Source organism: Pan troglodytes, chromosome 1, assembly GCF_028858775.2.
Source record: "Pan troglodytes isolate AG18354 chromosome 1, NHGRI_mPanTro3-v2.0_pri, whole genome shotgun sequence".
In the NCBI taxonomy this organism is placed as follows: Eukaryota; Metazoa; Chordata; class Mammalia; order Primates; family Hominidae; genus Pan; species Pan troglodytes.
Genome location: NC_072398.2, coordinates 204,095,230 through 204,115,175, shown reverse-complemented (window position 1 = coordinate 204,115,175; position 19,946 = coordinate 204,095,230). Strand labels below are relative to the sequence as shown.

The 19,946-nt window shown below is 47.9% G+C and overlaps 1 protein-coding gene across 1 annotated transcript in view; it reads right to left on the bottom strand.

Moving 5' to 3' along the window:
* Nucleotides 1-12,184: 12,184 nt before the first annotated feature.
* GPN2 (GPN-loop GTPase 2) overlaps nt 12,185-19,946 on the bottom strand; it is an 11,127-nt gene continuing 3,365 nt past the window's right edge. Inside the window, exons 3-5 of the mRNA XM_001146839.7 lie at nt 18,791-18,951; nt 16,972-17,102; nt 12,185-12,553 (exon numbers count right to left, since the gene is read on the bottom strand). Of these exons, the coding sequence (XP_001146839.2) occupies nt 12,481-12,553; nt 16,972-17,102; nt 18,791-18,951 (365 nt within the window). The 3' untranslated portion in view covers nt 12,185-12,480. The remainder of the gene's footprint in view (nt 12,554-16,971; nt 17,103-18,790; nt 18,952-19,946) is intronic.

Genomic DNA, 19,946 nt, shown 5'->3' with positions numbered 1-19,946 from the left:
GGCGTGATCTCAGCTCACAGCAAACTCGAGCTTCTGGTCTCAAGTGATCCTCCCACTTCAGCCTCCTAGTAGCTGGGACTACAGGGGCCTGCCACCACACCCAGCTAATTTTTTATTTCGTTTATTTTTATATGGAGTCTCGCTCTGTTGCCCAGGCTGGAGTGCAGTGGTGCAATCTCGGCTCACTGCAACCTCTGCCTCCTGGGTTCAAGCGATTCTCCTGCCTCGGCCTCCTTAGTAGCTGGGATTACAGGCATGCACCAGCATGCCCAGCTAATTTTTTGTATTTTTAGTAGAGACGGGGTTTCACCATGTTGGTCAGGCTGGTCTCGAACTCCTGACCTCGTGATCCACCCACCTTGGCCTCCCAAAGTGCTGGGATTACAGGCGTGAGCCACCACACCCAGCCTATTTTTTATTTTATTTTTATTTTTTATTTTTGAGACAGGGTCTGGCTCTGTCACCCCAGGCGTGACAGTGGCTTTTGGTCTCAAGCAATCCTCCCACCTCAGCCTCCTGGTAGCTGGGACTATAGGTGCCTGCCACCGCACCCAGCTAATTTTTTATTTTATTTTTAGTAGAGACAAGGTTTCACCATGTTGGCCAGACTGGTCTCAAACTCCTGGGCTCAAGCAATCCTCCTGCCTCAGCTTCCCAAAGTGCTAGGGTTACAGGCTTGTGCCACCTCACCCAGCCTCAAATGTCAGCTATTAACGAATCCTTCCAGCTTCAATAAGTCTAGGATTTGGCCAGCATTTTTATGCCTAAAGCAGAATCATGAGGCAGGCCCAGTCCTGAGGGGCAGCCTTATTGCCAAAGCTGACCTGCACGCCTGCTGAGCCCCCTGAGAATGCTGCCCTCACATCAGGTGGTCACTCTTCCACCTGGCAAGATGGAGAGAGCTGAGCCCAGGGTCCAAGCTTGGCCACACCAATAGGACTCAAAACTGAAGGGTTTTTGTCAGAACTCCTGCTTCTACAGGGGAAGCCGGCAGGACCACTCTGATGCCTTCTGGGTCCCCTGTTTTCTCCCTTCCTTTCCTAGAGGTGTGTCAGATTTCAAGGCTCCAAACCAGGGACTCTAGGCAGGGCAAGTAACTCCACTCAGATCTAGAGGTGACCTGATTTCTCTCACCAGACAGGTCTGGTGACTCTCTCTTAATGGGCTACATCCTGGGAAAGGAACTTCTTTCTTTTCTCTCAGCCTCTGACTTTTGTCTGTTAGCTCTGGACCACTCGTGGTTGCCCCACATGGGGAGAAGTGAGCTGCCCTAAGGTAGTGTGTCGGTGTTGAAGGATTTTAAACCAGATGCTGTGCATTGGAATATCTCTAAATCAGATGCTTACCAGGGCTAAATGTGAGCTGGCTTAGGCACCAGCTTCTTTTATTTTCTTTTCTCTCTCTCTCTCTCTCTCCTTTCTTCTTTTCTTTTCTCTTTTTTTTTTTTTTTGAGACAGGGTCTCACTTTGTCACCCAGGCTGGAGTGCAGTGCCACGATCTCGGCTCACTGCAGCCTTGACCTCCCAGGTTGAAGCTGACCTCCCAGGTTCAAGCTATCCTCCCACCTCAGCCCCTCAAGTAGCTGAGACTACAGGTGTGCACCACCACACCCAGCTAATTTTTGTAGAGACAGAATTTCACTATGTTGCCCAGGTGGGTCTTGAACGCCTCAGCTCAAGCAATCCACCCACCTCAGCCTCCCAAACTGCTGGGATTACAGGCGTGAGCCACCGCGTCCAGGCTCTTTTCATTTTTTAATGTTTAGTTTTTATGGGTACATAATAGTTGTACATATTAGGCACCAAGTTCTGACCACAAGGATCCCAAACCTTTTTGTCCATGACTTTTTTTTTAATCTCTTGGTGAACACTTCTTGCCAACTTTTCCTGGCCTAGATTTGATATTTGAACAATTTCAAGGCCAGGCACAGTGGCTCATGCCTGTAATCTCAGCACTTTGGAGGGCGAGGCAGGCAGATCCCTTGAGGCCTGAAGTTCAAGGCCATCCTGGAAAATATGGCAAAACCCCGTCTCTACTAAAAATACAAAAATTAGCCAGGCATGGCGGCATGCGCCTGTAGTCCCAGCTACTCAGGAGGCTGAGGCGGGAGAATCGTTTGAAAGTGGGAGGCAGAGGTTGCAGTGAGCCAAGATTGCGCCACTGCCACTCCAGCCTGGGTGACAGAGCAAGACTCTCTCTCAAAAAAAAAAAAAAAAAAAAAAAAAAAAAAAAAAAAAGGCCGGGGGCGGTGGCTCACACCTGTAATCCCAGCACTTTGGGAGGCCAAGGCGGGCTGATCACGAGGTCAGGAGATCGAGACCATCCTGGCGAACACTGTGAAACCCCGCCTCTACTAAAAATACAAAAAAATTAGCCAGGCGTGGTGGTGGGCGCCTGTAGTCCCAGCTACTCGGGAGGCTGAGGCAGGAGAATGGCATGAACCCTGCGGGGGCGGAGCTTGCAGTGAGTGGAGATCCCGCCACTGCACTCCAGCCTGGGCAACAGAGCGAGACTCCATCTCAAAAAAAAAAAACAAAAACAAAAACAAAAAAAACGGTGGGCACGGTGGCTCACAGCTGTAACCCCAGCACTTTGGGAAGCCGAGGCGGGTGGATCACCTGAGGTCAGGAGTTCGAGACCAGCCTGACCAACGTGGTGAAACCTCATCTCTACTAAAAATACAAAAAATCAGCCGGGCGTGGTGGCGGGAGCCTATAGTCCCAGCTACTCGTGAGGCTGAGGCAGGAGAATGGCGTGAACCCAGGAGGCGGAGCTTGCAGTGAGCCATGAGTGCGGCCACTGCACTCCAGCCTTGGTGACAGAGCGAGACTCTGTCTAAAAAAAAAAAAATTACTGTAGAGACAGGTTCTCACTATGTTGTCCAGGTTGGTCTTGAACTCCTGGCCTCAGGTGATTCTCCAGCCTCAGCCTCCTAAAGTGTTGGGATTACAGGTGTGAGCTACTGCACCTGGCCAGAACTTGATTTAAAACTACCCTTCCAAATGCCTGGTAACCAGGATTAGTTCCAAATCATGATGGAAATGGAAATACAGCCGGTCCTGGGATGAGGAAGGGCTGTCCAGAGATTGGGCTCACACAGATTCAAGGGACCTCAGCCTTATCTTTTCTATATTGCCAGATTATCCCCCAGAAAATGGAGGCCCAGCGCTTGCAAATATCTTCTCCTCCCAAGAATTTGAATGGTATGGAGAAAATCTGCAACCTAAAATTACCAAGTGAAGATATCTACTCTTACCTCTGTTATGCATAGTTACTTCCAAATGGCTCTTAGAATCCACAGGAGTAGGTGATGGAGGCCAAGATTGCCTTCTCACAACCAGCCAGGCACCCCAGCAAGGCCAAGGCCACTGTGGCTCCTTCCAGAAAAAGCAAGGTACTCTTCCCTGCCTCCATCTCTCTCTCTCTCTCTCTCTCTCTCTGTCACACACACACACACGTCCAGATGTCCAGAGGCTTGCATCAAGGCTTGCTCTTCTGACCGACAGTGTCCCATTTCTGCTTCTTGCTAGAGAACAGAGTATGGTAGCAGCAGCAGCAGGCATGATAAGTGTGTGTCAGGCAGTTTCATACCTTAATCCTCACAGTAATACATGTTATTACCTTTGTTTTGCAAATAAAAAGACTGAAGCTCAGAGCAGCTAAATAACCTAATACCAAGGTTATACAACTACTCATGTGCTGGTGCTGGGGAGTGGAACAGGGTCTGACTCCAAGCCCCATGATTTTCTTTTTTTTTGGAGACGGAGTCTTGCTCTGTCACCCAGGCTGAAGTGCAGTGAGACAATCTTGGCTCACTGCAACCTCTGCCTCCTGGGTTCAAGCAATTCTCCTGCCTCAGCCTCCCGAGTAGCTGGGACTACAGGCACATGCCATCACGCCCGGCTAATTTTTTGTATTTTAGTAGAGATGGGGTTTCACCGTGTTGCCCAGGCTGGTCTAGAACTCCTGAGCTCAGGCAACTCGCCTACCTCGGACTCCCAAAGTGCTAGGATTACAGGCGTGAGCCACCATGCCTGGCCCAAGTCCCATGATTTTTTTTTTTTTTTTCAGACGGAGTCTCGCTCTGTTGCCCAGGCTGGAGTTCAGTGGTGCCATCTCGGCTCACTGCAACCTCTGCCTCCTGGGTTTGAGTGATTCTCCTGTCTCAGCCTCCCAAGTAGCTGGGATTACAGGTGCGTGACACCACACCCAGCTAATTTTTTTTTTTTAGAGACGGGGTTTCACCATATTGATCAGGCTGGTCTCAACCTACTGACGTCAGGTGATCCGCCTGCCTCAGCCTCCCAAAGTGCTGCGATTACAGGCATGAGACCGCGCCCAGCCATTCCCATGATTTTTAAACTACAATAGCTGTTTTCAAACTGTGTTCAGGTGGTTTCCCAGAAGCTGCCATGGGGCAGGAGCCGAGTGGTCAGTTTCCCGTTTCTGTATACTTTGGCCAAAACAGCCACACATATGTCAGTTTCGTATATTAGAGTTTCACCAGTTAAAAAATATCTACATTTGGCCAGGTGCTGTGGCTCACACCTGTAATCCCAACACTTTGGGGGCCGAGGTATGTGGATCACCTGAAGTCAGGAGTTCGAGACCAGCCTGGCCAACATGGTGAAACCCCATCTTTACTAAAAAATTCAAAAAATGGCAGCCGGGCGCAGTGGCTCACACCTGCAATCCCAGCTACTTGGGAGGCTGAGGCAGGAGAATCCCCTGAACCCAGGAGGCGGAGGTTGTAGTGAGCCGAGATTGTGCCATTGCACTCCAGTCTGAGCAACGAGAGCAAAACTCCGTGTAAAAAAAAAAATAATAATACAAAAAATTAGCTGAGTGTGATGGTGGGCACCTGTAATCCCAGCTACTCGGGAGGCTGAGGCAGGAGAGTCGCTTGAACCCGAGAGGCAGAGGTTGCAGTGAGCCGAGATTGCACCATTGCACTCCAGCCTGGGCAACAAGAGCAAGACTCTGTCTCAAAACAAAACAAAACAAACAAAAAAACCCAAACTAACTACATTATGTTATGGTGCCCTGCTCCTATCTTAGACTTCCTAAGAATCAAGAAAGCCTTTTTCTGGCTGGGTGTGGTGGCTCACGCCTGTAATCCCAGCACTTTGGGAGGCTGAGGCGGGCAGATCACTTAAGGTTAGGAATTCGAGACCAGCATGGCCAACATGGTGAAATCCCATCTCTACTAAAAATACAAAAATTAGCTAGGCATGGTGGCAGGCACCTGTAGTGCCAGCTACTTGGGAAGCTGAGGCAGGAGAATCTCTTGAACCAGAAGGCAGAGGTTGCAGTGAGCTGAGATTGCACCACTGTACTCCAGCCTGGGCAACAGAGCAAGACTCTTGTCTCCAAAAAATAAATAAAATTAAAAGAAAGCCGCCTTGCTCTCCTGTCAATCTAATTCCACCCTAGTCTCTGGCAGAAAATAATTGTCTTAAATGAGAAGACTGTGAACTGGACCAATTTCCAGGCTCATTCACCAAGTTTAGGTTCTCTTAACCTGATTCCACTCTTAGTTCCTTTAAATTCGTCACCCTGTTCACAGGGTCCACCTCATCCCTGCTGTGTGGGGAGTGGAAAAGGCAGGTTTCTACAAGGAAGGTCCCCCTCCTCTCAGAATCCCCCTAGTCCCACCTACCGAGTCAGGAGCCAGGAATGTCTGTGGGGGCAGCACACAGGTATGTCACTCTGGGGGTGTCAGAGGCTGATTCATCTCTCATCTCCACCCAATCTTCTCCTTACAGCTCTCTGGGAAATTTAACCCTTTGTCTAGAAATAAAAGAGTAAGGGCCCGGCGTGGTGGCTCACGCCTGTAATCCCAGCACTTTGGGAGGCCGAGGTGGGCAGATCACGAGGTCAGGAGATCGAGACCATCCTGGTCAACATGGTGAAATCCTGTCTCTACTAAAAATACAAAAAAAAAAAAAAAAAAAATTAGCTGGGTGTGGTGGCGGGCGCCTGTAGTCTCAGCTACTCGGGAGGCTGAGGCAGGAGAACGGCATGAACCTGGGAGACGGAGCTTACAGTGAGCCGAGATCTCGCCACTGCACTACTCCAGCCTGGGCGACAGAGCAAGACTCCGTCTTGGAAAAAAAAAAAGAAATAAAAGAGTAAAATCCAGGACTCTGGGCTGGGCACAGTGGCTCACGCCTGTAATCCCAGCACTTTGGGAGGCCGAGGCAGGTGGATCACGAGGTCAGGAGTTCAAGAACAACCTGGCCAAGATGGTGAAACCTGGTCTCTACTAAAAATACAAAAATTTGCCAGGTGTGGTGGCAGGTGCCTGTAATCCCAGCTACTAGGGAGGCTGAGGCAGGAGAATTGCTTGAATCTGGGAGGCAGAGGTTGCAGTGAGCTGAGATAGATAGCATCACAGCACTCCAGCCTGGGTGACACAGCACAACTTGGCCTAAAAAAAAAAAAAAAAAAATCCAGGACTCGAAAAGCATCAAGTCTTCAAATCGGTGGGGCTAGATACAGCATTGAATACATATTATGGTATTAAAGAAATATTTGTTGAAAGAAGGAAGGCAGGGAGACATTCTCTCCCTTTTCTCCTCTAGAGTAAAGCTAATCTGAGATTTCCTTGTCTGACTGTAGAGAGGAATGACTTTTAGCTCAAAAAAAATTATGTGAAACTTTCATGTCAAAAAAGATTATGTGACCAGGTGAGGTGGCTCATGCCTGTAATCCCAGCACTTTGGGAGGCCAAGGCAGGCAGATTGCTGGAGCCCAGGAATTGGAGACTAGAATGGGCAACATAGCGAGACCCCGTCTCTACTAAAAAGAAATTATGTGACCTCTGAGATTACTGAGATTATATGATTTATGAGTTGAGGGAAATCTTAACCCATGTCCCAGTCTCCGTTCTTTGCTGTTTCTGTGACTCCACAATGTGGAGGCTCCAGGATTAAATATAGGAAGAACTTGGAGGTGACAATTCAGTGCAAAGGGAGGCACTAGGGGACATTCCTGGAAGCTACATTGACATGGCAAGCACACTGCATTAGACTTCACATTTGGCCGGGTGCTCATGCCTGTAATCCCAGCACTCTGGGAGGCTGAGGCAGGAGGATAGCTTGAGCTCAGGAGTTCGAGACCAGCCTGGGCAAGATGACGAAACCCCATCTCTACAAAAAATACAAAAATTAGTCAGGCATGGTGGCATGGGCCTACAGTCCCAGCTACACAGTAGGCTGAGGTGGGAGATGGCTTGAGCCTGGAAGGTGGAGGTTGCAGTGAGCTTGGGCAACAGTGCAAGATTCTGTCTCAAAAAAAAAAAAAAAATTCACGTTTATTTGGCATGGCTGTGAAGGGGCCTCTCATGTCCCTCCTCCACAACTGCTTCAGAGTTTTAGAATGAGGAGAAAAAAACAACCTTCGCTGTGCATTCTCATCCAGAGCAATTTACCAATACTGTCTTTTTTTACTTTTTTTCACTCTTTTTTCCACCTCAATTGGCCCCTAAATCCCCACCCCATCTTGTCACAGCCCCTGTCTTGGCCCATCTAGACACCTGGGCTTCTGGGGCTGCCTGGAGTTAGCTCCCTGGCTGGAAAAGGTCACACTGGGCTTGAAATGAGGGACACAGGTTTCCACATCTTTAGCAGGCCTGATGCCATGGAGGTATGTGCTGCAACTCCTTCTAAACGGGACAAGAAAAGAGAGTGAATGGCCCAGATCAGGCTGGGTAAGTAAAGACTCAAAAGCCAGAGACAAGAGAAGAGAGAGAGGAGGGGACTAGTGTTTTGCTAGAGAATTTCCCTCTAGGATTCCGGGATAATTGGGCCTCTTCACTGCTTTCAAAATTGGCGAGGACCTTAATAGTGCTTGGGTGGGTCTGAAGCCACTCCCCTCCCCCCTCAGGATTCTTGAGAAAGGGACAGAGAATTCCTCAAATCGGCCTTCCCTTTCTCTTTCCCACAGATCCTAATGGGACCATACTTCCTATATTCTCAGCCACCAGCGGGTGAGCATTTTGCTAATCCAGGCAGACTGGATGTGCTTCAGCTCTGTGGGCTTTAGGGCCTCACCCTCATGCCTAAGCCTCTTTGTCAGGCTGGAAACCTTTCCAATTACCTGTGGTCCCTGCTAAGTTCTTCCAATTCTACACTGTCTTCTAATTGTTGAGGTTCCCAGTTCAGAGCCAAGAAATGCATATAACCTAATGTCAGTGGTTAGTAGGGATGACCAGGAAGGTCCCTTCTAAGACACTCAAGAGAGGGCTTCCTCCCTCCCGAAGTTGTAGAGAATTGTCAAGGGAGGTCTGGAGATGAGAAGAGCAATTTCAGACACTATCAGTGAGATGTAAAGTGGCACATTTTTTGGAAAGCATTTTGGCGACATGAATCCAGAACCTGGAATATGTCAGTTATTTCATTTCCAGGACTACCTCACAAGTTAAAAATCAGAGACTCAGACAATGATTTGGGTACGAGGATATTAATCACACTATTTACAAAAGTAAAAGTTGGTGATGACTTGTAGGCTAGTAGTAGGCTAACCACGGGAGTATGGATAGGTAAACAATGTTATAGCCAAACCATGGACTATTACCAAAGTGACATTAAAAAGGTTATTTACTTGATTGTTTGAGACAGGGTCTCACTCTGTTGCCCAAGCTAGAGTGCAGTGACACAATCATAGTTCACTGCAGCCTCCACCTCCTGGCTCAAGTGATCCTCCCACTTCAGCCTCCCAGAGTCCTGGAATTACAGGAATTGTATCTATTTTTTATTACATGGAATGGTGTTAACTGAAAAAGGCAGGATACAACACAATTATAAAATATCCCACTTATGTAAATGCAATATCCACCCCAGGTATAAAAATAAGGCTGAAAGAATACATAAAATATCTCCAGGTATTTACAGAGATGAGAAAAAAAGAGAATACACAAAATATACATTTGAATATAGAATTTATTTTTCTCTTAAACAGATGACCCCATAGAAAGTTTCCGTTATGGGATTCTGGGTGACTCATTTTCTCATTTTCGTTTTTTTTTTTTTTTTGAGATGTACTTTCCATCTTGTTACCCAGGCTGGAGTGCAATGGCGCGATCTCCGCTCACTGAAACTTCCGCCTCCCAGGTTCAAGCGATTCTCCTGCCTCAGTCTCCTAAGTAGCTGGAATTACAGGCGCATGCCACCATGCCCTGCTCATTTTTTTGTATTTTTAGCAGAGACAGGTTTTCACCATGTTGGTCAGGCTTGTCTTACACTCCTGACCTCAGGTGATCAGCCCGCCTTGGCCTCCCAAAGTGCTGGGATTACAGGCGTGAGCCACCGTGCTCGGCCTTCTCTTTCATTTTCTAAGTTTTTTACTTTCCTATATTTATTAGGAAATTTAAAAATAATCTTAAGGATGACTGCCACATGCCAGCCATAATGGAGGATTGTCTTTCTTCTACCCTAGACATTTCACACTGAACAGGCCTCACTTGGATCTCGGACATCTTCCTTTCTGCACTGTGCAGATCCCCTCAGTATATGCAGAGAACAGAAAATCATTTTGCTGCCAGTGGAAGGTAGACAGAAGCTACGTTTATTGGGGAAGAAAATACCCTTGCTGTCAAACCATGGCCTGAAAATAAAGGCCTTGGATTATTCCCACCCATCTCCACTCCATGGGTGCAGAGAATGCTGAGGGTGCTTGCAAACGAGGCCATAAAGTTGTAAAGGATGCCTTCCGGCCCCCATTTGGTTTGTTTTGGTGAGAGCTGGGGCCTCTGTGAGTGGCAAGCATCAAAACCCACGACCACAGCCGTTGGTACTGCTTTCAAAAGCATAGCACCCACCCTAACGCCCTGATAAAGGATTTGTCCAGCAGCCTGGGCGTCAGGATTCCTGGGCTCTAGGCCCCACAGGTGATTCACAGCTAGCCCCAGGCTGTGCCTCCTGGCCTCAGTTTTCCTGGCTTGCTCTATTGGTACTTCCTACCTACTCTGTGGGGTGTTAATAGGGGTGAGGTGCTTTGAACTTCTCAGATGAAAGAGGCTGGGAAGCAGCACCCAGTTATTATCCCCTTTACAGCCAGGCGTGGGAGCTGAGGTTGCTTTCATACTGTTCCAGCCACAGTAGCCTCCTCATAGCCCCTCATTCATCTGCCTTTGGCTCTGGCTGCCACAACCAGAAAGCAAAGCAGTCAGTCCTATTTCAATGCTGTTTCAGAACAGATGTCCCTAAATTAATTTGCCAACTGCCCAAACCACTGGTGAACTATTTATGATTCAGTAATACTTTACAGGTGCCTAATTTCTTTCTCCTGATTGGCTGCAAAACCTGTGGGACAAGGGCTGTGACTTCTCACCAATAAATATACCAAAGGAGGGATACTCGCAATTTAGTCAGCAAAATGGGTTATGAGAAAGCCAGGCTGACCAAAGTTCAAACTTCTCATCTTTCTGCTTCCTCACTGTAACACGGGCAATGGCTTATTAATTCTCCCCATCCTGTCTATCTCTAATGAAGATTGTGTGTGTGGAAGCACTCTAAAATACCAAGCACTTCATATGTGTTAATAAGTCCAAATGTGGCCGGGTGCAGTGGCTCACGCCTGTAATCCCAGCACTTTGGGAGGCCAAGGCGGGTAAATCATGAGGTCAGTAGTTCAAGACCAGCCTGAACAACATGGTGAAACCCCGTCTTTACTAAAAATACAAAAATTAGCCAGGCATGTGGTGGGCGCCTGTAATCCCAGCTACTCGGGAGGCTGAGGCAGAGAATTGCTTGAACCTGGGAGGCGGAGGTTGCAGTGAGCCGAGATTGCGCCACTGGACTCCAGCCTGGGCGACAGAGAGAGACTTTGTCTCCAAAAAAAGAAAGTCCAAATACATGCAAATAAAACTTGGCATAACAGTCTTGCCCAAGCCATCAGTCCTGCCCCTTCTGCCACCAGGTTACAACTGCAAAAAATTAGGTTGGGGTGCCACCTACTGGTTGAAAAATATATGAACTGCATCCAGCCAGTTGCAAGAGCAAAGAAAAAACTTCCAAGCCCTCTTGATTTTTGCCACACTCTCATAGGAACTGCCATATTATATAATTAATATTTTTCTTTACACAACTTACTATTTTTTTTGAGACAGAGTCTTGCTCTGTCGCCCAGGTTGGAATGTAGGCACAATCTTGGCTCACTGCAACCTCTGCCTCCTGGGTTTTCAAGCAATTCTTCTGCCTCAGCCTCCCCAATACCTGGGATTATAGGCATGCAACACCATGCCCAGCTAATTTTTATGTTTTTAGTAGAGAGGGGTTTCACCATGTTGGCCAGGCTGGTCTCGAACTCCTGACCTCAGGTGATCCGCCCACCTCAGCCTCCCAAAGTGCTGGGCTTACAGGCATGAGTCAACATGCCCAGCCTTGTATTTCATTTTTGAAGTACACCTTTTTTTTGAGACAAAGTCTCGCTCTGTCACCAGGCTGGAGTGCAGTGGTGCAATCTCAGCTCACTGTAACCTCTGACTCCTGGGTTCAAACGATTCTCCTGCCTCAGCCTCCCAAGTAGCTGGAACTACAGGCTCGCGCCACCTATGCCCAGCTAATTAAAAAAATTTTTTGGTAGAGATGGGGTTTCACCATGTTGGCCAGGATGGTCTCGATCTCTTGACCTTGGGATCCGCCTGCCTCGGCCTCCCAAAGTGCTGGGATTACAGGCGTGAGCCACCGCACCCAGCCTTGAAGTAAACTTTTAACCACTACTGTAAATGGAAAACTAGTTAACACTTGTCAACAATAGAATAAAACCATAAAACAAATACAGTGAACATAAAACATTAACAAAGTTCTAGTTAGGAAGTGTTGCCTGTGAAAGCTGAAGCTTGAGGCTCTGTTAAAACTGAAAATTGTGGGACATGGTGGCTCACACCTGTAGTCCCAGTTACTGAGGCGTCTGAGGCGGGAAGATCGCTTGAGCCCAGGAGTTTGAGTCCAGCCTGGGCCATATAGCAAGACCCCATCTTTTAAAAAACAAACCTCAGAACCAAAAACTGAAGATTAATAAAAACACATGACTGGAGACTGAATGTAAATCCTATGTGACTGAATGTGAATTATATGCTTTGGGGAAATACTGATTATTCCAAGGCTAGGTGACACTCCCTCATTCTTCCCCAAACCCCTGGGCCCGGAAGACTGAAGAAAAGTTTGGAAGTCACAAAAAGTAGAAAATAAACTCTTGTATTGTAGCACATTTCATCACAGCCTGACTAGGACCAGTGCTCGACTTTCTGGTGGCAGGGCCCAGAGCTCACGGACACCACTGACAGTATGGGGGGTGTTCTGCTTGGCACCATGTCTGGCTTTTTGGCCAGAAGTCCTTTGCAGAGCTGAATATCCCCTTGCCAGCCCGCCAGCTCTGGCTGGGAGGACTTGCTCTTGGGTCTGCAGCCTGCATCAGGAGCCTCCACTTTCCCCAGTGCTGGATTATGCATCCTGCTCTCCAGGGTCCACCTTGTTGCTACAGCTGCATGGCTTCCTGCTCCACTGACTGGTTCGAGGGTGCCAGGTACTTCTCCTGGATGCCCAGTGTGCTGAGGAAGGGTGCGTCAAGGCTGATAGCATAGGCAGAGGATGGGGAGCTGGTCTGGGCAGGATCTGACTTCCGCTGATGCCTACACTCCAACCATGTCCATCCCTCTCTTCCTCATAATTATAGGGACCAATCAGGTATGAGAAGCCTCCAAAAACACCCAGACTCAAATGCTCCTCTATCTGCCTCTTCCACACACTGCTGCGGATCAAAGGACTGGAGAGTGCTAACCTTGCAATTTTGCGGTATGGCACATGCTCTGGAGCCAGACTAAGGGAGTTCAAATCCTGATGATGTCTGGGTCTGGGGTCTGACGAGGACATGGAGGTTAGCCATGGCTAGGTTGGCTATGTTAGGACACCACGGCTGTTGTACTATCAAATGGCTCCAAAGTAAGAAACAGATTCTACACCCACCAAAACCAAGGTTTGAACTGTTCTTCCAAAACATCCCGGGAGAGGGACCTTGGGCCTGTCGCCTCAATTATAAAAGGGGTTGAAATGAGAATTAAATGACCCTGCAAGTAAAGCACTTAGCCCACCAAATGATGTTCGAGTTACAGACCTTTCTTTTTCTTTTTTTTGAGATGGAGTCTCACTCTGTCACCAAGCTGGAGTGCAGTGGCGCGATCTCGGCTCACCGCAACCTCCAACTCCCTGGTTCAAGCAATTCTCCTGCCTCAGCCTCCAGAGTAGCTGGGACTACAGGTACATGCCACCACACCCAGCTAATTTTTCTATTTTTAGTAGAGACAGGGTTTCACCATGTTGACAGAAATGGTCTCGATCTCCTGACCTCGTGATCCGCCCGCCTCGGCCTCCCAAAGTGCTGGGATCACAGGCGTAAGCCACCACGCCTGGCCAAAAATAAATTTTTATACTTTAAAAAAAAAAAAGAGAGAGAGATGGGATCTCACTATGTTACCCAGTCTGGTCTCAAACTCCTGGCCTTGAGCAATCCTCCCACCTTTAACTCCCAAAGTGTTGGAATTACAGGCATGAAGCCATTACACTTGGCCCATGCCATCTTATTTGCAACCCTTGAAACCTGTCTCAACTTTGAACCCCTATGCCTTTGCATATACTGTTCTCTTAACTTGAATTCCCTTTTCTTCTTCATTAGACTGGCTAACCCTCACCTTGAAATGACACAACTCACGTGTCATGCCTCCATAAAGCTTTCCTTACCCACCTACCCTTCAGCAAAGCTGACCACTCCCTTATTTGTATCAGTCCCTACTCTCTTACAGAGAGCTGCTGAATCTTAAGGGGGTTAGGGTCAGGGCAGAATCTAAAATCAGCACAAATGTATATGGTTAAAAATACTCTTTAAAATTCCTCAAATTATTTGTTAAATGCAGCATACATGGTTTTGTGAATAGAATCCTTTATATATACGAATACATAAAGTAACGTACAGATGCTCCTTGACTTATGATGGGGTTACATCCTGATAAACCCATCCTAAATCAAAAATATCTTAAGTCGAAAATGCATTTAATACACATAACCTACCACACATCATAGCTTAGTCTCGCCTACCTTAAATATTCTTAGAACACTTACGTTAGCTGCATTTGGGCAAAATTATCTAACACAAAGCCTATTTTACAATAAAGTATTGAATATCTCATGTAATTTATTGAATACTGTACTGAAAGTGAAAGAATGATTGATAGGTACCCAAAGTATGATTTCTACTGAATGCATATAGCTTTCACACCATCATAAAGTTGAGCCATCATAAGTTGGGAACCATCTGTACGGTGTACAAAATACTACATTATTTAAATTGCTTCTCCCAGCCTAGGCTGTATGGTGAAACCCCATCTCTACAAAAATTAGCTGGCCACAGTGGCACACGCCCATAGTCCTAGCTATTCAGGAGGCTGAGGTGGGAGGATCACTTGAGCCCAGGGAGGTCAAGGCTGCAGTGAGCTGAGATCGCGCCACTGCACTCCAGCCTGGGCAACAGAGTGAGACTCTGCCTCACAAAATAAACAAACATAAACTGCCCTTCCCAGCTGGGGACGATGGCTCATGCCTGTGATCCCAGCACTTTGGGAGGCTGAGGTGGGAGGGTAACGAGCCCAGGAGTTCAAGGTCGCAGTGAGCTATGATTGCATCACTGCACTCCAGCCTGGGCAAAGGAGCAAGACCCTGCCTCTAAGAAATAAATATAAAAGTTGCAGGCCGGGCATGGTGGCTCACGCCTACAATCCCAGCACTTTGGGAGGCCAAGGCAGGTGGATCACCTGAGTTCAGGAGTTCGAAACCAGCCTGGCCAACATGGTAAAATGCTGTCTCTACTAAAAATACAAAAAATTAGCTGAGCGTGGTGGTGGGCGCCTATTATCCCACTTACTCGGGAGGCTGAGGCAGGAGAATTGCTTGAACGTGGGAGATGGAGGTTGCAGTGAGTTGAGATTGCACCATTGCACTCCAACTGGGGCAACAAGATTGACAGTCCGTCTCAAAAAAAAAAAAAAAAAAGGGCCAGGTGTGGTGGAGCATGCCTGTAATCCCAGCTACTTAGGAGGCTGAGGGAGGAGAATCACTTGAACCCTGGAGTTGGAGATTGCATTCCAGCCTGGGCAACAACAGCAAAAGAAAGTCCATCTTAAATTAAAAAAAAAAATTGCTCCTCCCCTCTTTTGCTGAGCACATGCAGTCCAATTGGCCTACATTAACTGCAGGTGTGACGCAGCTCCTTAGTACCTTCATCAGGGACTGCACACTCTACTGCCATCATTTATAAGTCATTCCTCCAACCCCCACCCCATGAGCTTTGTTTCCCACATATGGCTCGAGAAACATCAGTAAGTGTTGGCTGGAATTATTTTCCTCTATACCCTAAGACTCCTGAGTCCCCCTTGTCTCCAGCATGCTGCATAGATGCTGAATCTGTGAGAGCATCAGGCTAGAGGGCCTGGACTTTTCTGTCCTGCTTCACGCATGGCCTCTGTGACCTGATGGACACCTACCCATGACCTTGGCTCCAGCCTCATTAGTCACTAACCAAGCTCCAAAAGTCTGGCTGCCTCTTGGACAGCTCTGGATGTCCCATGGACCCCTGAACACAGCACATCTGCCAGCTCTTGTCCCTTTCATCCATGTGACAAACCTACTCCCTCCTCCTTTTCCTGCCTCAGTGATTAGTACAACCACCCACCGTCTAAGCCAGAGATCCGGGAAGCTAAGTTCTGCTCCAGCTCCATCTATCCCATTCAGTCACTGACTCTTACAGTCTATCTCCTTAGTATTTTTCCATTCTACACCTTTCTTTCTATTCTCACTACAAATCTTTCAACCCTTCTCACCTAGCAAGACTGTAAAACTCTTTTGCCCCCAATCACGTCCCTTAAATGCATTTTCCACAATTGCAGGGGCTTTTCTAAAATGTACATCTGATTGTGTCACATCCTGTTCAACAGTATTGCTTGAATACTTGCTCCCACTGCCCACCCATGAACTGAAGTCCACATTCCTTAGTAGGGCACTCAGGCCCCTCCCTCGGCAGCCCTGCCTGTACCCCTGCAACGCCCTTTCCTCTTCACATGCAACACACCAGGCAACTGGACTCCTGCATCTCTCCCGAATGACTAATGCCCTCTCATTTCTGGGCCTCTGTATTTGTTACTCCTATTGATCAATATCCTCTCTTGTCCTCAGTACAACCAACTCTGAAGCCAAGGGACCACCTTTGCACATGAGAGACAGTCATCAGGAAGCCCAACTGATCAATATGAAATCAGTCATCCACGGCTGGGCGCAGTGGCTCATGCCTGTAATCCCAGCACTTTGGGAGGCTGAGGCAGGTGGATCACCTGAGGTCAAGAGTTCCAGACCAGCCTGGCCAACATGGTGAAACCCCATCTCTACTAAAAATATAAAAACTAACTGGGCACAGTGGCGCACACTAATCCCAGCTACTTGGGAGGCTGAGGCAGGAGAATTGCTTGAATATGGGAGGCAGAGGTTACACAGAGCCAAGATTGCGCCATTGTGCAATCCAGCCTGGGCAACAAGAGCGAAACTCCCTTTCAAAAAAAAAAAGAAAAAAGAAATTGGGTGGATCACAAGGTCAGGAGATCAAGACCATCCTGGCCAACACAGTGAAACCCCGTCTCTACTAAAAATACAAAAAATTAGCTGGGCGTGGTGGTGGGTGGCTGTAGTCCCAGCTACTCAGGAGGCTGGGGCAGGAGAGTGGCGTGAACCCGGGAGGCAGAGCTTGCAGTGAGCTGAGATCGTGCCACTGCACTCCAGCCTGGGCAACAGAGCAAGACTCCATCTCAAAAAAAAAAAAAAAAAAGAAAGAAATTGGTCATCCACAAGGTTGATGACTGCACCTCCTGTGGCCATTCTTGAGTCCCATGTCTCACCCTCTCTGCTATGGCCAGGAAGCTGGCAAGGATACGAAGAGAAATGGAAGTCGGCTCCCATTGCGGCAGACATCATGGCTTCCAGGCTTCGCTGCTCTTGGGCTCCGAAACAGTATCCATTGGCTTTATCCACAGCCTGCAGGACTCGCTGGATGCTCTCCTTGTCCTGAGCAGGGAGGAGAGAAACAGTTCTGTGAGTGAAACAGAAGTATGTAAAACTGCTTGCAATCTCTAAATACACCTTCCTCCATCTCGCCTCTGTACCTGTAGCTTTCTTGGCCTGGAGTAGTTCTACATGTCCCCAAAGGCTGGATAAATCTCATGTTTCCTGACCACCAACTCACTCAGATTAGAACAGATAAGCTCCCCTATGCATATCCACAGTCCCCTGGGTTTACACCTATTGTACATGGTATCCCTGCCATGTAATAAACGCCTATTAACTCACCTGCCTCCCCTACTCAACTAAACACCCCTTAGGGCCAGGTCATCTGTCGCAGTATTCCCAGTGCCTGGCACAGTACTTCTCTTAAGTAGACATCCAATGAATATGCATGTTTTAAATCTATAACTGGGCCAGGCACGGTGGTTCACGCCTGTAAAGCCCAGCACTTTGGGAGGCCAAGGCAGGTAGATCACTTAAGGTCAGGAGTTCGAGAGCAGCCTGGCCAACATGGTGAAACCCTGTCTCTACTAAAAATACAAAAATTAGTTGGGCATGGTGACGGATGCCTGTAATCCCAGTTACTTGGGAAGCTGAGGCAGGAGAATCGGTTGAACCCAGGAGGCAGAGGTTGCAGTGAGCCAAGATAACGCACTGCACTCCAGCCTGGGTGACAGAGTGAGACTCCGTCACAAAAAACAAAACAAAACAAAACAAAACTATAACTGTTTCCTCATCCACATACAGTGATAAGAACAATCTATATATCACATGGTGAGAAGGACAAAGCAAAATTATGTATGTGTAGTCCTTAGCACAGTGCCCAGCACAGAAAGCCATAAATAAGAGGTAATTGTTGTGATTGATATTATAGAGTTCATCTCCTCATATCAGAAAAGTGTGGCATTAGAAGGGAGGAGACAAGTTAGCTCAAGTCCACCCACTGCAGAAAGGAATCTAACATGCACCTGCGTCTCCCAGGTTATCTCTGCAGGGTAAAGGTGAGAGGCACAGGGGTTGGGTACCACTTTGCAAAGTCAACAGACAGTTGCCCAGTTGAAAGGGCTTAAGAGACTTGTCCCTGGTCCTGGTGAACTTTCTTGCTGATGACTTTCTGAACTCACCCATTTTCACAGAGGACAGAACATGTGAAGAGAGGATCCAGCAACACAAAATAGACAGGGCAAAAGTTTGGTCCACTCTCTTTACTGGAATTCTGCCCCTACAGCAGCCCCGGTCCTGAAACTAAGGTTACTCTCAGTGATACTCAACCCAGGGCAAAGACCACTCTTTTTTTTTTTTTTTTTTTTTTTTTTGAGATGGAGTCTCACTCTGTCGCCCAGGCTGGAGAGCAATGGCGTGGTCTCGGCTCACTGCAAGCTCTGCCTCACGGGTTCACGCCATTCTCCTGCCTCAGCCTCCTGAGTAGCTGGGACTACAGGCACCCGCTACCACGCCCAGCTAATTTTTTGTATTTTTAGTAGAGACGGGGTTTCACTGGGTTAGCCAGGATGGTCTCGATCTCCTGACCTCATGATCTGCCCGCCTCGGCCTCCCAAAGTGCTAGGATTACAGGCTTGAGCCACCGCGCCCAGCCGGCAAAGACCATTCTTTAAGCCCTCAAAGCTTCCTGTGCTTTTCGCTTGGTGAATCCCATGCACTGTCAAGAGTCCCATCTTAGCCCCTAGTACCTGGATGTTCAGAGGGATAAAGGAGACAAGGCTATAGTCTTCGATGAGCTGCACTAGCTTCTCATTGAGCTGGCGGTAGTGGCGGAAGAAAGGGTCAGAAGCCAGGTGGTCAAGCAGGTAGGAGAGGTCCAGAACCTCTGTGTAGTAGTCCAGGTTGAAGGCTAAAGAGAGAAACCAGTGTTCAGGAGCAATCAGTATCAGGCTAAAGACCTGAGGAGGAGGTTCCTTTTTCCTTTTTTCCTTTGTGCACTCATGCACTCAAATATTTCTTGACACAGTAAAATGAAGTTACTAAGAAAAAAAGCATTTGGTTTTACCTGCTGGCTCTGCTATTTACTAGCTATATAGGCAGGTACCTACTTCATAGGACTGTTATGAAAATTAAATGCTATAAACCCCAGTGTCTGGTACAGAGAAGTGCTTAATCAATAACCGCAAACAGGCTGGGCACGGTGGCTCATGCCTGTAATCCCAGCACTTTGGGAAGCCGAGGTGGGTGATTACCTGAGGTCAGGAGTTCAAGACCAGCCAACATGGTGAAACTCCATTTCTCCTAAAAATACAAAATTAGGCCAGGCGCGGTGGCTCAAGCCTGTAATCCCAGCACTTTGGGAGGTGGACGGATCACAAGGTCAGGAGATCGAGACCATCCTGGCTAACACGATGAAACGCTGTTTCTACTAAAAATACAAAAAATTAGCCGGGCGTGGTGGCGGGTGCCTGCAGTCCCAGCTACTCAGGAGGCTGAGGCAGGAGAATGGCGTGAACCCAGGAGGGGGAGCTTGCAGTGAGCCGAGATCGCGCCACTGCACTCCAGCCTGGGCGACACAGCAAGACTCCGTCTCAAAAAAAAAGAAAAAAAAAATACAAAATTAGCCGGACGTGGTGGCACATGCCTGTAATCCCAGCTACATGGGAGGCTGAGGCAGGAGAATCGCTTGAATCCAGGAGGCGGAGGATGCAGTGAGCCGAGATTACACCATTGCACTCCAGCCTGGGCAACAAGAGCGAAACTCTGTCTCAAAAAAAAAAAAAAAAAAAGTTGCAAATAATGATAACAAGTATGTACCAAGAACTGTGCATGGTCGTCCTCACCTCACAGAGCTCATAGTCAGGTCATACCCTCAGGACCTGGCACATACACTGCAAAGACTCT